Raw genomic sequence first — 20,764 nt, 5'->3', positions numbered from 1 at the left:
ATAGTGAAGCCAGCTTCAATAGTAACTTGCAAAAAGAAATTGAGTAAATACTTGAAAAGGACAAGTATGCATATTTATATGAAAAGAGAGTGAGTGGAACTAATCAGACAGGTCCTTTAAAGGGGACTGGCTCAGACACAATGGGCTATTGTCTCCTCAACAGTCTGTTTCTATGATTCTACGTGAAGTCCATAATCAGAAAATGTGTCACATTCTAAAGATAACACAAGAGTAAAGCAGACAATAGAAACACAAACATCCTGTAATAACATCAAATCATACATAATTAGAAACCATTTATAGACTCAGAATCGATTGGCTTAGTGAGTATATGTGGAATAAAGATGATTCTGTAATAAATGCTTATGTTTAAATTAAAAATGATGTGCAACATGATCATGCAGACATTAAACAGACAAAGGGTAATGAAATGTTAAAAAGGTTAAATGGGCTTAATTGAATCAGTCAAAGAAAGATCACAAATAGTGCCCCTGTTCCAAGAGTACAGAACACAAAAGAAGACAAGAATGTATATTAATATCAGATCATCAGGAAACATATACCCAAGAGCTGCAACAAAATGTTATAGCTTTGTTGACAGGAATGATTTATCCCTGTACCAGCGTCACTAAAAACAAAGAATTGGGATTTTGCCTCGTTATTGCTGTATTCAAATTGGTTTCCTACAACACAAGGATAGCTACATTTCAAAAAGTACTTCATTGCTGGTGAAGTGCAATGAGAAATCCTGGGACCATGAAAACTTCTCTACCAGGAACACCTTCATTCATTTTAATAATGAATGGCATACAGAACAGATACTCAGGCTTTCTGTCTTGTAGGCAATCCAAAGCATTGGCAACATGGATACCAACCTAGCTCGGGAGAAGGAAATTTGGATGGCACCACTGCAGCCCCTTATTCTCCAAGGAGTCACACTGTTTAAAGATTTCATTGTCAAGCTAATTGACTTTGAGGAGGAAGAAGGTAAATATTTTCAGAGCTCTGTAGAGATACCGTTCACTAAAACAATCATTCGTCAGTCCTCAAGTATTGATGCTGAATATACTTGGTTCTGGTACCTATAGATCAATCAAGTTAAGGTGTGTTGTTTGGATATGGGCCACACTTTCATTTTCCTGCCTATTCACCAAGAAATGGTATCTAAGTAATTTTCTATTCAAAAGAAAGAACTATAGCTCAATCAGAAGTTCAATTATCAAATAGTGAAATAATGTGATTACTCCAAATCTTCAGTGAATATTTTTTATTTCTGAATCTAGTCAGTGATCGTCATTGACTATTCAGGCATGTTGTGCATCATGTTGGTATGAATACATTCTGAGTAAAGGCTTCTGGGTAGTAATCAATAAGATGGCAACCTACCGTGATGACAACAGTCATCCTACTGCCCCTCAACCTCATTGTTGAGCCACACATTGATAGAGCGAACAACCAACACTAATGATTGCATTTTAAGACGCTAATTTGCTGAGAGAGCAAAGCTGGGCAATCCACAAATCAAATTCCTGATATATTTGTCCTGATATATTTGGGGGTGGCACAGTCGCTCAGTGGTTAGCACTTCTGCCTCACAGCGCCAGGGACCCAGGTTCAATTCCAGCCTCGGCGACTGTCTATTTGGACTTTGCATATTCTCCACGTGTCTGTGTGGGTTTCCTCTGGGTGCTCCAGTTCTAGAGGTGTGTAGGTTAGGTGGATTGGTCATGCTAAATTGCACAAAGTGTGTAGGCTAGGTGGATTAACCATGGGAAGTGCAGGGATAGGATGTCGGGTGGGTCTGGGTGGGAGTCAAGCAAGTCATCCAGGCCTTTCCTGGACTCAGCACTCAGCTTTACCTAATGCTCTCCCAACCTAGGGTTCTGCTATGCATCTACTGTAAATGTGATCTAAAACTCAGTGCATGTATTTGAAGTCACGCCATGTCCCAGTCAGTCATCACCTCTATTCTTGTTAACCTACATTGGCTGCAGCTTTAGAAATGCCTGAATTTTAAAATAAACATTGTTGTTTTCAGATCCCTCTATGGTCTCACCCCTTCCCTATCACTGTAACCTCCCGCAACCCTCTGAGATCTCTGAACTCCTCCAGTTGCAGCCTGTTGAACATCCCTGATTTCCACCAACTCACCATCATAGTCATGTTGCTTGGGGTATCTGGATTTCATTCGCTAAACATCTCTGCCACTCCCTTTGTCTCCTTTTCCATGGTGCTCCTTGAAACCTATTTTGTCAATCTGCAAGGTTTGTGAAGGTTTGTAGCTCAGGTTGAGGTTTAGGGCGTAGGTTTGCTCGCTGAGCTGTAGGTTTGATATCCAGATGTTTCATTACCTGGCTAGGTAACATCATCAGTGGCGACCTCCAAGTGAAGCAAAGCTGTTGTCTCCTGCTTTCTATTTATATCTTTCTCCTGGATGGGGTTCGTGGTGATGTCATTTCCTGTTTGTTTTCTGAGGGGTTATTAGATGGCATCTAGATCTATATGTTTGTTTATGGCATTGTGGTTGGAGTGCCAGGCCTCTAGGAATTCTCTGGCATGTCTTTGCTTAGCCTGTCCCAGGATAGATATGTTGTCCCAGTCAAAATAGTGTTTTTTTTCATCCGTGTGTAGGGCTACGAGGGAGAGAGGGTCGTGTCTTTTTGTGGCTAGCTGGTGTTCATGTATCCTGGTGGCTAACTTTCTTCCTGTTTGTCCTACATAGTGGTTGTGGCAGTCCTTGCATGGAATTTTGTAGATGACGTTGATTTTGTCCATGGGTTGTACTGGGTCTTTTAAGTTTGTTAGTTTTTGTTTGAGAGTGTTGGTGGGTTTGTGTGCTACTAGGATTCCAAGGGGTCTCAGTAGTCTGGCTGTCATTTCTGAAATTTCTTTGATGTATGGTAAGGTGGTTAGGGTTTCTGGCTGTGTTTGGTCTGCTTGTCGTAGTTTGTTCCTGAGGAATCTGCGCACTGTGTTTTTTGAGTATCCGTTCTTCTTGAATACATTGTTTAGGTGGTTCTCCTCTGTTTTCCGAAGTCCGTCTGTGCTGCAGTGTGTGGTGGCTCTACAACGTATTCAAGAAGAACGGATACTCAAAAAATACAGTGCGCAGATTCCTCAAGAACAAACCACGACAAGCAGACCAAACACAGCCAGAAACCCTAACCACCTTACCATACATCAAGGAAGTTTCAGAAATGACAGCCAGACTACTGAGACCCCTTGGAATCCTAGTAGCACACAAACCCACCAACACTCTCAAACAAAAACTAACAAACTTAAAAGACCCAGTACAACCCATGGACAAAACCAACGTCGTCTACAAAATTCCATGCAAGGACTGCCACAAACACTACGTAGGACAAACAGGAAGAAAGTTAGCCACCAGGATACACGAACACCAACTAGCCACAAAAAGACACGACCCTCTCTCCCTCATAGCCATACACACCACCATTTCGACTGGGACAACACATCTATCCTGGGACAGGCTAAGCAAAGACATGCCAGAGAATTCCTAGAGGCCTGGCACTCCAACCACAATGCCATAAACAAACACATAGATCTAGATGCCATCTAGCAACCCCTCAGAAAACAAACAGGAAATGACATCACCACAAACCCCAGGAACCCCATCCAGGAGAAAGATATAAATAGAAAGCAGGAGACAACAGCTTTGCTTCACTTGGAGGTCGCCACTGATGATGTTACCGAGCCAGGTAATGAAACGTCTGGATATCAAACCTAAAGCTCAGCGAGCAAACCTACGCCCTTTGTCAATCTTTTTTGTTATCAGTCCCAATGTGTGACTTTGTCAAATTTTGTCTGTTTGTGCTGTTATGAAGGATCTTAGGAACTTTTACCACATTTAAATGCCATAGAAATGCCAACTGTTGTTGTGATTTGAATGCTGCAGCAAGCTGGAAAGTTGGTGAACTCTTAGTGAGGGGTTCACTGACAGTTCTTCAATCTGTTAACTTCTGAAAGTTTTAGCTCCTGGTGAGATAATGCCACAGATGTGGGGTTCCTTCTTCAGGGAGTATCTTTTATTTCTGAGTCTGGTCAGTGATCATCACTGACTATTCAGGCATGGTATGTTTACATTCTGAGTAAAGGCTTCTGGGTGATGATCAATAAGATGGTGAGGTTTAGCCCCCCCCCCTATTCTAAAGATAGCTGAGGCCATTTGCAGTACTGACTAGGTCAGAGTGCAGCAGTCAAACCTGCCTTATCAGACACGAGGGCTCCTTTAACCATTCGCCTGCCGTGTTCGTCTCAGATTTTACGCCAGTTCAACGATAGCTGAGGCCATTTGCAGTCTCAGTACTGACTAGGTCAGAGTGCAGCAGTCAAACCTGCCTTATCAGACACGAGGGCTCCTTTAACCATTCGCCTGCTGTGTTCGTCTCAGATTTTACGCCAGTTCAACAGAACATTGTGAAAGTCCACGTTTCTGTAGCTTTGTAAAGAAGTTCTAAAATACTACTGCTCCCTCTGCTACAGCAACCACAGCCATCATACCAATAGATACTGCAAGACTACATACCCCACCCCATTGACTATTGGCTGCTTGTAACCTTGATTCCTCTACATTCCTGATGTCAGGAGCAATGTGCCAGGAGCTGGTGAGGCTACAATAGCAATAGAACATGGTAGCTCATATTCAAGGAGGATTTCTGACCTAAGCTGTTGGCAAAAAATGCCAGTCCAGTTGAAGCGAGCCTTGCAAGCTGTGCTGCTGGTGTATGCAAGAGGTAGAAACTCCCATTGGCAGTGGAAACTTCTAAGGACAGGGAGGGGGAAAGGAGGGGTTTGGAGGGGCCGGGGGGAAAATCAAGCTTTGCCTCCTGGCTTTGGCTGCACAGCTCCAGTCTGCTGCCAGCATGGTGCCATTATATTGGGTTTGGGTGTTGGTGTTCGAGGTTATGGTACAGTTGCTGGGGACGGGACGCTAGACTGTCTGGTATGTGTACTCCCCTTCTCCTCTTCCCCTCCGTCTCCCAGTACAGGGTTAAACAATAGCACTGGCAGAAGCTGGTGAGAAGCCATCCACCTGTCCTGTTAGTTCAAAGGGTCCAGAGTGATGAAGACAAAAGGGTGGAACAAGGGGAAATGAAGTGAGAACACAAGCTGTTGGACAGAGAGTAATGGAAAGTCACCTTTTAGTGCCTCCTTCGTTTCAGAGTTGGAATCCCAGAAACGAGTGACACTGCAGACAACATCCACCATTAAGGAAGGATATTTATTGATGCACCGAGCCAAGGAGCGGGGGATCCTAACATCATCACATTTCAAAAAACATTACTTTTGCTTAAACTATGAGGCACTGTGTCATTCTAAAATGTCCAATGCAAAGGTACGTGATTATTATTCTCCACTAATTATAATACAACTGACTAGTGGAAGTGGGATTACCTTAGATAATGTGAATGGGGTGTAAAAGTGTTTGTGTTGTTTCAGTCTTTGTACTGGCCATGGTAGTTCATGCTTCCCCCTCTAACTTGTGATGTGGTTACTCTCGTTAAATAGCCAGTAGTTTCTAGTGGAGGGAGATGACTATGGTTCTTTGTGGACTATGGCTCCATACCTCAATAACCTAGAAGCCAGAATAAGACGTTAGAACTCACTCTATAACACAACTCTATCTGTTGTTAAAATTTATCTGTTGTTAAAATTTTTCAATAATAAAGACATCACAGAGTTCATCTCCACCAGACTTACTCAGTGACACTCTCTTTATATCACTGTAGAGTTTCCTAATATTTTGCCATCTTTCTCACATAATCCTCAACATGGTACATCACAAGATAATCCAAAGTAATGTCCAAAACCTCCATCCTAATTTACCTTAGATAGGAACGTCATTAGTGCTAAATTTTCATAGCAGTCACTGTGTGAAAATTGTGGAAATGGCAGCACTGAAGATGTACCTCTACAGCACATGGACTGGAGTAATTCGAGTAGATAGCTCACTGACATTTTCATAAGGACAGTTAGGATGGACAATAACTTTAGGTCGAGTCAGGGAGACAGGAAATGGGTATCAGAGAATCAAAGTTAAGTTACTGATATTTTTGAATAAAGTTGTCATTTCAAGTATTGGAGCTCTGCAGGTTTGCAGTTTTGAATTGTGATGGTATCTCTTTGGATGAGCAGAATTTTCCCCCAACTAAATATTGAGAAGAACAAAACCATTTTCCTTGCAAGTTAGTTCAAAAAGTCAGCAGATCCACTCCCTATTGGACGATAGCAGGTTCCATGACCTACTTCCTATTGGACAATTACTTCCCTTAAGCCCAAAGCAAGCTGATCCTGCACAGATTCGCTGTTGAATGGCCTCACCTAATTTGATAGAATAAACCTCAGCTTCAGCTCAATCATGGGTTTATTGTTTGATCTATTTCACAGACCAGTGCCTGCATTCCACTGTCCAAGATCAGAGCAATTGAGAAAGTTGACGAGAAGTGTTTTGGTAGCGCATACGTTATGCAGATCATTTCGACTGATGGCAGGGGACAATTTGAAATCATGTATTTGCAGTGTAAGGTATGTGGACCTTGACCTATCCCTTATCAAATAACTCTTCCTCTGCTGTGAAGTGGTGCCTGTCCCTGTAAGGAAATGGGAACTGCCTGTCCCTCACCTTCTGCCTAAGAAAGTTCCATCTGCTTTTGTAAAATCTGGTCTCGAATGATATATAATGTTTCATCAGGCAGCTGATTCAGATATTTGGAAGATTTGATGTCATGCTGTCATTATGATGATAACTCATGAACCTAAAGATAGGGTGACAACACGTCGGAGTTTCTGAGGTACAGTCTGGCTTTCATCAAACATCCCTGTGGTCCAACCTTTTCCTCAAAGCAGTTCAAATGACATTAATTCCATGTTTATGTCATTGTCAAATATATTCTGGGTCTGAGAGAGACAAAGTGGTATGGCATGGCTTCCTCCTTCCAGTCTGCACCAATCCCATTGCATTGCACCTGTATCCCCTCCCCTTCTCCACTCCCTTGACCTTTCCAAGGGAGATGTTATGACTTTTCCAGCGCTGATTGCTCCATTGCTGATGACACCTTTTAAATTATCTAAGGAATAGGGTTAAAAGTGAAGACTGCACATGCTGGAGATCAGAGTCGAGAGGGTGGTGCTGGAAAAGCACAGCAGGTCAGGCAGCATCCGAAGAGCAGAAGAATCGATGTTTCGGGCATAAGCCCTTCATTCCTGATGAAGGGCCACTGCCTGAAATGTTGATTCTCCTGCTTCTCGGATGCTGCCTGACCTGCTGTGCTTTTCCAGCAGCATACTTTCGATGAAGGAATAGCTAATTCTGGCTGGATGTCATCACGTGACCTTCAAGTGCTCCTCCCCCAGATACCCGCCATAGGTTGTCCTACATGCCAATCATTGTGGGGCCCTGTGTTACCACAGCTTTCCAATGTATCCTAGCTTTGACTTTGACAAATCTGCTCACCTTCCCTCAAGACCAAACCAGTCTGAAACGTGGTAAAACATCACCAAATGTTTCAGAGGAGGGCGAAGGGAATTTGGGAGAAGAACAAAAAGGGGAGGTCTGTGATAAGGTGGAGGGTAGGACATGAAATGACAAAAGGGTACATGGTACAGGGCAACAAAGATCAATAAATGAGTCAAGAGGATGTGTGAATTGCAGGATCCTAAATCACTGCTGCCAAAATGAAAAGGAAATGAGAGGAACAAGAGTATAAAAGACTTGCAGAGAAAAATGAAACAAAGCGAAGGCAGAGGCTCTGATCTGATGACCTCAGTGTTATGTGCAGAAAGCTGTGAAGTTCCCAGTTAAAAGATGATGTGCTGACCTCCGACCAGTCAGTCTTTATCTCTGCACTTACTGTTATTGACATGTAAACAAGCAAATGGAAACCAGAAGTTACAGCAAAACAAACCTCATGTCAAGAAGCTGACGTCTACAAGGCCAGCTCAAACATGTGGAATTATGTAAGATACTGGCTTTCTGACCTGAGGCATAATAAAAATAGCATGCCTTTGTTTCTGTTAATCTGAGAAAAATGACAGGATCATTTTAACTTTGGCAGCATGGCATAACTTAGAGTCATAGAGATGTACAGCGCGGAAACAGACTCTTCGGGCCAACTTGTCCATGCCAGCCAGATATCCGAAGTTAATCTAGTCCCATTTGCCAGCACTTGGCCCATTTTCCTCTAAACACTTCCTATTCATGTACCCATCTAGATGTCTTTTAAATGCTGTAATTGTACCAGCCTCCACCACTTCCTCTGGCAGCTCATTCCATACACACATCACCCTCTATATGAAAACATTGCCCCTTAGGTGCCTTTTAAATCTCACCCTAAACCTTTGCCCTTTAGTTCTGGACTCCCTGACCTCAGGGTAAAGACCTTGTCTATTTATCCTATCCATGCCTCTCATGGTTTTATAAACCTCTATAAGGTCACCCCCTCAGTCTCCAATACTTCAGGGAAAACAGCCCCAGCCTGTTCAGCCTCCCCCTATAGCTCAAATCCTCCAACCCTGGCAACATCCTTGTAAATCTTTTCTGAACCCTTTCAAGTTTCACAACATCTTTCCGATAGGAAGGAGACCAGAATTGCACGCAATATTCCAACAGTGGCCTAACCAATGTCCTGGATGCCTGCAACATGACCTCCCAACTCCTGTACTCAATATTCTGACCAATAAAGGAAAGCATACCAAACACCTTCTTCACTATCCTAACTACCTGCAACTCCATTTTCAAGGAGCTATGAACCTGTACTCCAAGGTCTCTTTGTTCCCCAACACTCCCTAGGACTTACCATTAAGTGTATAAGTCCTGCTAAGATTTGCTTTCCCAAAATGCAGCACCTCGCATTTATCTGAATTAAACTCCATCTGCCACTTCTCAGCCCATTGGCCCATCTGGTCCAGATCCTGTTGTAATCTGAGGTAACCTTCTTCGCTGTCCTCTATACCTCTAATCTTGGTGTCATCTGCAAACTTACTAACTATACCTCTTATGCTCACATCCAAATCATTTATTTAAATCATGAAGAGTAGTGGACCCAGCACCAATCCTTGTGGCACTCCACTGGTCACAGGCCTCCAATCTGAAAAACAAGCCTCCACCACCACCCTCTGTCTTCTACCTTTGAGCCAGTTCTGTATCCAATTGGCTAGTTCTCCCTGTGTTCCATGAGATCTAACCTTGCTAACCAGTCTCCTATGGGGAACCTTGTCAAATACGTTACTGAAGTCCATATAGATCACATCTACTGCTCTGCCCTCATCAATCCTCTTTGTTACTTCTTCAAAAAACTCAGGTAAAAACAATAACTGCAGATGCAGGAAACCAGATTCTAGATTAGTGTGGTGCTGGAAAAGCACAGCAGTTCAGGCAGCATCCGAGGATCAGGAAAATCTATGTTTTAGGCAAAAGCCTTCACCAGGAAGACATGATTTCCCACGCACAAAGCCATGTTGACTAAGGTGTCTTTGTTCAGCAACCTCAGACCTTACCATTAAGTGTATAAGTCCTGTCCTGATGTGCCTTTCCAAAATGCAGCATCGCACAAGAATTTTAAAAATAGGCAGGTGGATTACCCTTGCAGCTCCCACATACCCTGCCCTCACATGTTTAGCCTACTCCCCCAGGTCCTTCAATGTGTATTTCAATTGAACTGAGCTGAAGAAATTAAGTCTTGATTGCATTTGTAACCAGACAAGGGTAAACTGTTGTGATGAAGCTGTTGGAAACAAGCAGCTGTGTAATTCTGTAATTTTTGTTTTAGTTTCTTTCTGGATCAGATATTCTCCACCAGGCTCCCTCAAAGAATAGTTGGGTCTGATCTGCCACAGACTCCCTTGAGTTTTGTGAATCATCCCCCTTTGCCCTGGCTGTTGAGATGTCAAGTTTGTTGATTTGTGGTTCCATACATTTTTAAGACAGTTACATGACATTACAACGTGTGGCATTCTGACATAAAGGTAGTCACCTCCTTGTATAGAGAGGGAGAATGAGAGAGTGTGTGTGAGACACATGAAGCATAGAATCCAGTGAGAGAAACTCTCTGTAATAATAGCCTCGCAAATAAACTTCAAGGTATCTGACTCAACAGAACTTGGCTATCTGTGATATGTGTTACATGAGCTAACATCTATAATGAATGATAAACGGTTTCAAAATGAAGCTCCATTAACCCTCTCATATGGAAATAAAAGATCCTACGGCTGTGTTGTGTGGAAGAGCACAGGAGTTCTCAATATTTATTGCCAATATTTATGCCTTAAACAATGTCGTCAAAAGACCTTTTTTTGGTTGTTGGCTCTTGCTGTTTGCGAGATCTTGCTTCACATGAATTGGCCATTGGATTTCCTACATTTAAACATTGACTAGACTTTAAAAGTATATCATTGGTTGTAACACATTTTGAGGTGGTGAAAAAATGCCATAGAAATGGAAGTTGTCCTTCCCTGAATCTTGTCTGCTGCCTCCTGCTGGTACAGGTCATGGAGAATGAGCAATACATTGGGTTCATATGGATAATGCCCTGTACTGAAACCAAGTAGATCTCATTCCCCATTTGCATCATTTCGGCTCCCAGGTAAACCTGGCTCTGTGGAGAAAGTGAGGTCTGCAGATGCTGGAGATCAAAGTTGAAACTTTATTGCTGGAACAGCACAGCAGGTCAGGCAGCATCCAGGGAACAGGAGATTCGACGTTTCGGGCACAGGCCCTGAAGAAGGGCCTGTGCCCGAAACGTCGAATCTCCTGTTCCCTGGATGCTGCCTGACCTGCTGTGCTGTTCCAGCAATAAAGTTTCAAACCTGGCTCTGTAGAATGTATGAGTGCCTGAATGGGAAAATGAAATGATGGAAATTCCAGAGAGGTGTGAAGACAAGCCACCCCTTAAAAATGTTGATTTTTTTTGCCCCCTATTATTTTCAATAACATTCAGGTTCATGTTAAGCTCTTTCTTCATTAATAGATGTTTATTCTTATAAAAACCCACATTTGGAATCTGGACTATCCACTAGAACACTCATTCTCCAACCTCCAGCCAGCAGTGACCTAGTTCATGTTGTCACTTTAAACCTTCTATTTTATGTCAACCAATTTCTTAGCCGTCACCCTCTGCCGTGCTCCAGATCACCCTGGAACTCCTCCCTCTCTCCATTCTTTCACAATGTTCTTCATTCTCTCCAATTCGATCAGCAATTATTCCCATTCCTCTCCAATTAAGTTGCGTCTACGCCTTCCCAAGTTGAGGATGTCATTCTTCTCTCTGTCCTGATCATATGCTAAGACCAATCATTATTACTCAGACTGTCTGTGTCTCTCATGTTTGGAATGAAATCACTTAAATGTAAATGTAATGTATGAATGAAATCTATCTGTATCTCGGTTGTCATTACTGAGTCCTCCTCTCAGAACAGAAGAGTTTGTGAATGGGGCCCATTGTCTTCATCCTGTACCACTCCTGGGATTCAAATGATGCAGCAATATCGGAGTTGTCAACTAGACAATTATTCGACAACAGAGCTCGGCTTATGGCCCAAACATAACTCTATTGAGTGAAAGCTTTAACTGTTCCACCTGAATAAGCTGCAGCTACCATCATGTCTTGTCAAGAATTCCTCAAACACTGCATCTCCAGATCTCTCTTTTTTTGGGAAAGTAATCTGTCTAATTCATCGAATCCCTCCAGTGTGGAAACAGGTCATTTGGTCCAACAAGTCCACACCAACCCCCTCCAAAGAGTATCCCACCCAGACCCATTCCCCTACCCTGTTACTTTACATTTCCCCTGACTAATGCACCTAATCTACACATCCTGGGACTCAATGCACAATTTAGCGTGGCCAATTTGTCTAACCTGCACATCTTTGGACTGGGGGAGGAAGCCGGTGTAATTGCTGGTGTTTCCCCTCCAGCTCTGTAATAAGTGGATAATGTTAAGGAATTTGGCAAATGTTATAATGGATCCTTCTTGGAGATTGAGTTTAACCTCTGTAATAACCAGTAACTTTTATATATGACTGATGGGTTTTATATTAATTGCCTGTGATAATTCATGTATGTGATGAAATGAAAACTCTTCATTCTAACTCCTTGAACTCTTCACCTACCCTTGAATATTGAAACAGTTGATAGGTAATTTTATTTCATTTTCAGAATGTGAATGAACTGAACCAGTGGCTGTCTTCATTGAGGAAGCACTGTGTTAGCAACGAGCAAATGCTGAACTCATACCATCCTGGAGTGTTTAAAGGGGAGAAGTGGAGCTGCTGCCACCAAAAGGAGAAAGCTGGTAATGCAGATACTTGCATCTGTGAAGTTTGGTCAAAGGAGAGGGTGAGACAGGGGTCGGATCCAAAACACCAGGACAACGAGGCAGGAATGGGATACGAAAGAGGCACGTCCGGGGTTCAAGATATAGGGATAGGACTTTGGATTGAGGGAAATAGGAATGAGCAGTCATTATCAGCCTGGATATGGAGGTGACTCACTGATTGATCTGTGCTCTCCATTGTGGAGAAACAGTGACCTTTATACAACGACGATGTATAGGATTTAGGAAGGTGTGACATGTGGGGCCTGACGGCAAACAGCCTGGTTCCACTGCTGGCTGACAAGGGTTTGGGGTCATCAGTCACTGCACTGATATCGCGCAGAGGTCCTGAGGGTGTCGTGGGGTTGAGGGGGGTATTAAAACTGCAGCATGAAGGAGATCATCTCCAAAATACCATTCTCATCCCTCCATCATTCTCTTTATTCCATGATCAAACACTTTCACACTCAGTTGATCTTTCACACAGTCCGTCCTATGCTTTCTTTAATTCCCACACTTGTTCACTCTTTCACTTTCACATGCTCTTTTTCATTTACACTCTCCCTCACACAATCACTCACTCTCCCTCACTCACTGTACCTCCCATGCCATCTTCTCCCATCTGCTCAATGATTAACTCACTGTCTGTTCCGTAAATTTGCAGGGAAAAGTGATTAAGGGGTAACATTTACCACAACAGTCCTACCTCCACAGATCATGTAACAATTTAACTTTGGTATTGCTGAATATGTCAGCAGACGGCAGTCCCACCCCACCCCGGATCATGGAACAATCTAACTTTAGTATTGATGAATATGTCAGTATTCAACATGAACCTGCATCACGTGCTCCGTTAACTCATTGGCCTTTACGTTTGCCAAATGGAATGATTCGGAGAGTTTGTTGAAGCTGGAGGTGACTCTGACAGTGTGTTTACTGATTGACAGCTCCGGGATGTGACAAGACCCATTTTGGAGTGACTCTTCAGGAGTGGAACGATCCACTTAATCCTGATCTCGAATCCCATCTGATCTATAGGCAGCTGCTGTCAACCCGGGATTTATTAATGTGAGTATCTGATGAAGGCAGGAAATGTGAGCAATGACTAACCTTGAGTGAACTTTGTTAGATTGTCCCTTGTGTCACGTAGCATCCCTCACCCAGGGGACAGCTCCTTCACAGCTCTGTGCCAAGGTCAGTCAACCACTTGAACATAACGAGCAGCTTCCTGGGCAGTGCCCAGAGCAGATTAGGGGAGGAGGAAGGACATTCACAATTTGACATTTCCTCTGCTCCTGTCAGGAGGCCTCTTTCATGACAATAGTTGGCAGCACTGGGGGATAATGGGCACAGCCCCTTACATATCTATGTCTCAGCAAAAAGTGTTTGGGATCGCTAGTCATGACAGGATTTCTGGGATTGTTGTACAGATGGTACACGATGGGAACCCCAAATCACAGTAAATACTTACTTTCCACAATTGCCTGCACTATGAAGTAGCCCTGAGCTACTGGTGGGTAGGCCACTTCAGCTAAGAATCAACTACATGGGCATGTCACTCGATCCACAGAGAGGTCAAACAGGATAAAGACACTGGCTGTTAGAGAACAGCCAGGGAATTCCTAGAGGCATGGCACTCATCCACAGATTCAATCAATAAGCACATCGACCTGGACCCAATATACCGACCACTACAGCGGACAGCTGGAACTGTCAACCGGAAGCAGCAGATTCAAACCACTACAAATGCCGGAGGAAAGATCACAGAAGCGCTTCACAGGAGGCTCCCAAGCACTGAGGATGTCACCTAGACAGGGGACGAAACGTCTGCCACACAAATTCCTGATCTTTTTTAAACTGAGTCTGAATTCTCCAACTCCCTGGTGGAATTTTTTAAAAAAATGTATTATTATGGATTATCAGTCTGATCACTAAACCCCTACATTACTGTCCACAAGATGATTTGTTGCACACAGCAGTATTAATATATATGAAGTGTCTGTCTGTTCAATGGTTTAATGTGATTGCACAGTGGCTCAGTGGTTACCACTACTGCCTCACAGATCCAGGGACCGGGGTTTGATTCCAGCCTCGGGGACTGTCTGTGTGGAGTTTGCACATTCTTCCTGTGTCCACCGGGTGCTCTAGTTTCCTTCCAGTCTAAAGATGTGCAGGTTAGGTGGATTAGCCATGCTAAATGGCCCATAGTGTTCAGGGTGGGTTGGCCATTGGGAATACAGGGATGGGGAGAGGGTTGGTCTGGACTCAAAGTGCCTGCTTCCAATCTGTAGGAAGGAATTCTATGACAATGTGCTTATTATTCAATGTCATACTTTGTTATTTAATATAACAGTTTCCTATTTGTTTGTAGGGAAAAGTATCTGGAATACAAAGTGAAGAACAATGTCACTGGTCCAGGGAGTACTGATGAAGGTATGTCACACCGAAAACACATTGTCTATGTGTGCTAATGGCTAAGAGCTGGACAATCTATATTGAGAAGGACAGTATTGCCCTGTCACATATGGGTGCCCTAAATGGTCTCTTATGTTTTTGTTTATAACCTTTATTTATTAGTAATCAACCTTTCATACATTTCCCCACTTCCTTCACCCACCACTGGTGGCTCATTTGGATCCCAGGTTCTGGAATAACCTCCCTAAACATTCTGCCTTTCGACTGACAGAGGAGATTGTTCTCTATTGCTACCATATTCCATTCCAGCACTTCTCACACTGAACCAGGCTCTGTGTGACGATGCTCTGGGCAGTTAGCTCCTTGACCGTGTAGGCTTTGCCTCATCTGCAGAAACAGCAAACACCATGTGCTTTGTTGGATAAAGGTCAAAGGCTGAGGTTTCTCCTGTTACCACACCTGAGGTTCCCTTACCTGTCTGACTCACAGTTCACACAGAGCCCTCACTGGCGTGGAGTGAAGAACAGAGGGACATGTGGAATTTCATAAGTTTTGAATTCCTAGAAAATGATGTGTTTCAAACAAAGCATTAGGTTAAGTTAAAAATTGGTGGGTCATGAGATGGGTGCCGGGACAGCAAATGTAGTAATGGGACATCCTGCTCATAACCATCAAGAGCATTACGTGGCTCTGTTTCTTTGTGGTATGCTCCTGTAGACCATCTCACACATGCTAATGAGCAGCCTAATGCCTGTGTAAGAATGACGTGGAGGTGCCGATGGACAGAAGTTACACAGCACCAGGTTATAGTGCAACATGTTTATCTGAAATCACAAGCATTCAAGCAATCACTGCTCCTTTGTCACATGAAGCAAACCTGTTGGAGTGTAACGGCAGAGTGGGGCGGCACAGTGGCTCAGTGATTCGCACCGCTGCCTCACAGCACCAGGCTCCTGGGTTCGATTCCAGCCTCAGGTGACTGTCTGTGTGGAGTTTGCACATTCTCCCCATGTCTGCGTGGGTTTCCTCCCACAGTCCAAAGATGTGCAGGTCAGGTGAATTGGCCATGCTAAATTGCCTATAGTGTTAGGTGCATTACTCAGAGGGGAATGGGTCTGGCTGGGTTACTCTTTGAAGGGTCAGAGTGGACTGGTTGGGCTGAAGGGCCTGTTTCCACACTGTAGGGAATCTAATTTATTAATGGGCAGCACGGTGGCTCAGTGGTTAGCACTGCTGCCTCACAGTGCCAGGGTCCCAGGTTCGATTTGAGCCTTGGGCAACTGTCTGTGTGGAGTTTGCACATTCTCTCTGTGTCTGCGTGGGTTTCCTCCGGGTGCTCCGGTTTCCTCCCACAGTCTAAAGGTGTGCAGGTCAGGTGAATTGGCCATGCTAAATTGCCCATAGTTTAGGTGCACTAGTCAGAGGGGAATGGGTCTGGGTGGGTTACTCTTTGGAGGATCGTTGTGGACTTGTTGGGCCGAAGGGCCTGTTTCCACACTGTAGGGAATCTAATCTAACCTGGTTCCATGTGACTCCTGACCTGTGTACGGAATCCTCAAGGAAATGATGATGGGTTCCGGTGGGCAGAACGGTCACCAGAAACCCTGGTGTATAGGGTGAGGGCAACCCCCTTGCTGGCCCTACTAGACCACAGAGTTCTCTTTCCTAAGTTGTCCTCCCTTTGCAGGGATTCATAAGGCAGACATTCCAAACCAACTGCTCCAAATCATCCAGGATCTCGAGAGGGCTCATCGGAACTTCGAACGCTGGGAAACATCAAAGGACAAAAACTTCTCTCTCGATTTGCTCACATAACTTCATGAGAAAGTGTAAATGTTTCACCGGAATGTTTAATTTCAAACTCTATTTTTTATCGACTAATTTACATTAGTGACGATATCTTCATGCATCCTCCTTTGGCCCAGAGATTCCTCTTTGTTTTGAATTATGCAAGACATAGTCCATGGCAAAAAAGAATGTAAATATGTATTTCCTGTAATTAATCGTTTGAATGGATTGTACATGTATTGGTGTCTTGTAACATGCTGACAGATTGGGATCATGGACATCAGTCAATCCTGCTGCAATCTATAGAGAGACCAACTCCTCCAGACTGAAACCTCTCACAGGCCAGTACCTTACAACTGTAGGATGGTGTGTTCCTGTTGTATTCAGGGACAGCAACCAGACTAGAAAAGTAACATCAAACATACAGTGCATGCTTCATCCTGATACAGAATATCAACAAGCAGAGTGTGATTGGACATATCCTAGGCTTGGGTTTACCCCCCCCCATGTTTAGGTTTCTTTATTTGCACTCTGAAGGCTCCCTGTGACACAACAAAATGAAGGGCAGACAAACAGGGCTCCTCCTTCAGACACCCCTATGCTCAGAAACCCTGGCCACAGGGAGCCCATCCCTCTTGGAATCTGCTGCCCCCTCCTGGGGACAGAGGGTCGCTTGTCTCTGGGAATTGTGGATGGAGACAGAATGAAGATCCAGTAGGAGGAGTTAACACCCATAGAAGCGTTAGAGGCCATGTTTGGGGTGGCGGGAGGGACAAACGTTTGGAGAATTAATGATATTAGTTAGTTATACAAACGTTATACGGACTGTCATACTCTATCGTATCCAGCTTCCTTCCATTCTCCTCAGTATCCTACAGTATTCAGCACTCTCTTCAATCCTGTACATAACCTACCAGTCCTCTAGGGTGCACTGGTAGTGTTCCTGCCTCTAAGCCAGGATGCCCTACATTCAAGTCCCACTTGCTCCCTGAGGTATGTAATGACATCACCGGGCAGGTTGATTAGAATTTTGTAAAAGTTTTACAGTCCTGGCTCTCACCTCTCGTCGGTATAAACATTATTATGTAATGAGCACAATCATCATGAATGTTCCAGCATGTGTAGTGTTCTCACAGTGTCAGTATATTGTACGTAGGTTACACTTGCCATTAAAATGTTACCCTAAATAAATTCTCCTCTCAGATAGTGTTACACATTCCCGATTTGTATTCATACAACAAAGTACAGTATCATATTTTCTTAACTGCTTGTGTATCCTGGAAAGAGTGGTGTGTCCTACAATACCCTGATGTTTGAGGAGCCATTAATTCTGACTGCTCCCTTGTTTAGCACTTTTCCATCTGTTACTGTTCTCTATTCTCTACAGTGCCATGTGGTGTCCCCTACAATAAATAACCAAAGTCCAGTGATATTCACCGAAGGTGCATCATACTTTTGTTTTAAATCTTCATACTTCTGCTTATGTTTGTGTAATTATTCACAAAATGATGTTCTTCAGGACCCCAAATCTGTCACTGCGACCTGATCAAACCCAAACACTGAAATCACGGTAGACCTTTCAAGTGCATTACCATGCTCTGTGGAATTGTTCTGCGCCTTTTGGTCATCCTAGTGTTTGATTATGTTCTACAAAATACAATAACTGGCTCTCCTTTTCAATACCCAAGTGTTGATGTTAGAATCGGCTGTTCCACTGTAGATAAATGCACAACTATTGATAACAGCATACTGGGACATTCGTATCTAACATTACTGAATGTGCCAATGACCCTGAAACACTCTGAGCATTTGTTTTGTGGAATTGGCATGAAATTTGTGTGAATGAACGCTCCCAAAAAATGGATACTTACAAACAGTGAGCTCTTAGTGAGAGATCCAGATGACTTGTAAGGTGAAAGATACACGAGGTACTCTCAAACAAATTACAAACTGCTGACAATCTTTAATCTACATTAAAATGACTTGAGTTCACTGCGTTCCCCTTGCAGATTGTTTGTGCTCTGCCTGTATTGTTCTCACAAGGACAATCCGGGAGGAATTTCAGCAGCAGTTTTTGTGAAAGAAATGTTGTTTGTGGAATGGAGATCCTTGTACCCACCCCCTATACACGTTGCCATCCTCCAACATACTCGAGATGATGGTTATGCAGCATGTATAGGAGAGAGTGGGTTGGGGGTCTTCATGTGGTGAGTCACCTCTGCTGAAGACTGTGTAGGTCAGACCTTCAGAAGCAGGTTCTGCCAAAAGTGTGACGCATGAAGCTGCCATGAGGCATTGTGGGCTGTTTTCTGTGTAGGTGTCTGTTATCAGGCTGCTGTAGCCATTGATCAGTGTGGGAGAGGTGTCACCATTTCCCTGTTTCACCAGCTAGGGACTCCCAGTTGTATCCACCTTGGGAGGAACAGCACTCTCTCTGGGATAGAATGCTGAGACCATTCTATCCCAGAGATAGATTCTATGGGTACTGGGTAAAGAATTCCGTATTGCACTGTAAAATCAGACAGTGATCATTTTGAGAATATGGAAATCTGCAAAAGGTAGATGGCAGATACCATTTGCTAGGGTATCTGTAATGTACAGCTTTCACTATACAATAATTTATTGCCCAGTTTGGAGACACCACTGCAGGCACTGAATGGGATCTTTATACAGTGGCTTTCCTAAATGGCAGATGCTATGGAAGTGGTCTGAACGGCTTTGAGACATGAACAATTAAACTCTCTCTTGACTGGTACTTTGATGGATCAAATGCCATATCAATCATCCCACAGCATTGATTGATGACAATATCATTGATATGTATGAGTCTATTTACACTTATTTCTATTAAATGTAAGATATTGTTCTAGATGCATGTAAATTTCTCTTTTATAACCTGTTTAAAATAATAAAGTACTTTGTTGATTGAATTGTTTGTTTTTTTATGATTTAGTTTTGTCTGGTAGTGTGCATCTTCATCAAAAATGTTGGAATTGGACACTTAGAAAAACTTAGGGTAATATGGTTTAGTAAAAGAGGAAACATCTTTAACCAATTTATTGGAATCTTTTGAAGGATAACACGTGCTGTGAATAAAGAGAAGCCTATAGATATTCCATAGTTAGATTTTCAGAAGGCATTTGTCAAGGTGCCACATGATGTTTTATTCCACAAAGCAGGGACTCACAATGTGGGGATTGAGGTGATAATGTATTAGCATGGCTATTTGATTGGCTAGCGGAAAACACAGTAAATATAAATGGGTCTTTCTTTTAGTGGCAGGATGTGACAGTGGGGTCCCCGAGGGGATCTGTGCTGTAGCTTCAACGTTTTGCAATTTATATCTAAGGCTTAGCCAGGGAGAGTGAAAGCATAGTAACTGAATTTGCAGATGACACTAAGATAGGAAAATATGTTGTACAATGATAATCAAGAGGGGTACGGGAATGCTATTCTTTATTAAGAGAGAAATTGAACAAAGAAATAAGGATATTGTACTTCAATTATATCAGTCAGTGGAGCTGCCACACCTCCAATACTGTCTATAGTTTTGGTCTCCTTATTTAAGGAAGGATGTGACTACTTTGGAGGTGGTTCAAATGATACCCGGAATGAGTGGGTTATTTGTCAGGATAGGTTGGGCAGGCTTTGGTATGTTTCCACTGGAGTGAGGAGTGAACTGATTAAATTTATTATGAGATGGTGCCAGTGTTGGACTGGGGTGGACAAAGTTAAAAATCGCACGTCAGGTTATCATTCAACAGGTTTATTCCAAGTATGTTGTGTGATTTTTAACTTTGATTAAATTTGATAAGATCCTAAACGGTATTGTCAAGGTGGACATGGGGAATGTTTGTTCTGGGGTAGACTGGGGGTTTTGTTTTAAAATGGCATCTCCTAGTTTTAAAACAGACATTTCTTTTCGTCTGAAGGATATGAAACTTCTGTGACTGCCTCAGAAGGCTGTGGAAGTGGGATTATTGAATATTTTAAAGTCTCAGCTAAACTGATTTATTATTTATATAAATAACAAAAAGTACAGGACCTAGCACTGATCCTTGTGGCACTCCACTGGTCACAGGCCTCCAGTCTGAAAAGGAACCCTCCACCACCACCCTCTGCCTTCTACCTTCAAGCCAGCTCTGTATCCAAATGGCTAGTTCTCTCTGTATTCCATAAGACCTAACCTTGCTAATTAGTCTCCCGTGGGGAACCTTACCGAATGCCTTACT

At 43.2% G+C, this 20,764-nt stretch overlaps 1 protein-coding gene across 1 annotated transcript in view; it reads left to right on the top strand.

The window, feature by feature from the left end:
• Positions 1-19,462, top strand: part of rasa4 (RAS p21 protein activator 4) — a 267,884-nt gene extending 248,422 nt beyond the window's left edge. Inside the window, exons 15-21 of the mRNA XM_087977519.1 lie at positions 843-987; positions 5,184-5,356; positions 6,409-6,546; positions 12,173-12,308; positions 13,277-13,397; positions 14,701-14,762; positions 16,432-19,462. Coding sequence (XP_087833645.1) covers positions 843-987; positions 5,184-5,356; positions 6,409-6,546; positions 12,173-12,308; positions 13,277-13,397; positions 14,701-14,762; positions 16,432-16,559 — 903 coding nt within the window. The 3' untranslated portion in view covers positions 16,560-19,462. The remainder of the gene's footprint in view (positions 1-842; positions 988-5,183; positions 5,357-6,408; positions 6,547-12,172; positions 12,309-13,276; positions 13,398-14,700; positions 14,763-16,431) is intronic.
• The last annotated feature ends 1,302 nt before the right edge of the window (positions 19,463-20,764 follow it).

Source organism: Chiloscyllium plagiosum, unplaced genomic scaffold, assembly GCF_037043375.1.
Source record: "Chiloscyllium plagiosum isolate Xiang-an unplaced genomic scaffold, Cpla_swu_hap1 HiC_scaffold_31, whole genome shotgun sequence".
In the NCBI taxonomy this organism is placed as follows: domain Eukaryota; kingdom Metazoa; phylum Chordata; class Chondrichthyes; order Orectolobiformes; family Hemiscylliidae; genus Chiloscyllium; species Chiloscyllium plagiosum.
Note: the sequence above shows the minus strand (reverse complement) of the source record. Positions and strands in the feature narration are given on the sequence as shown.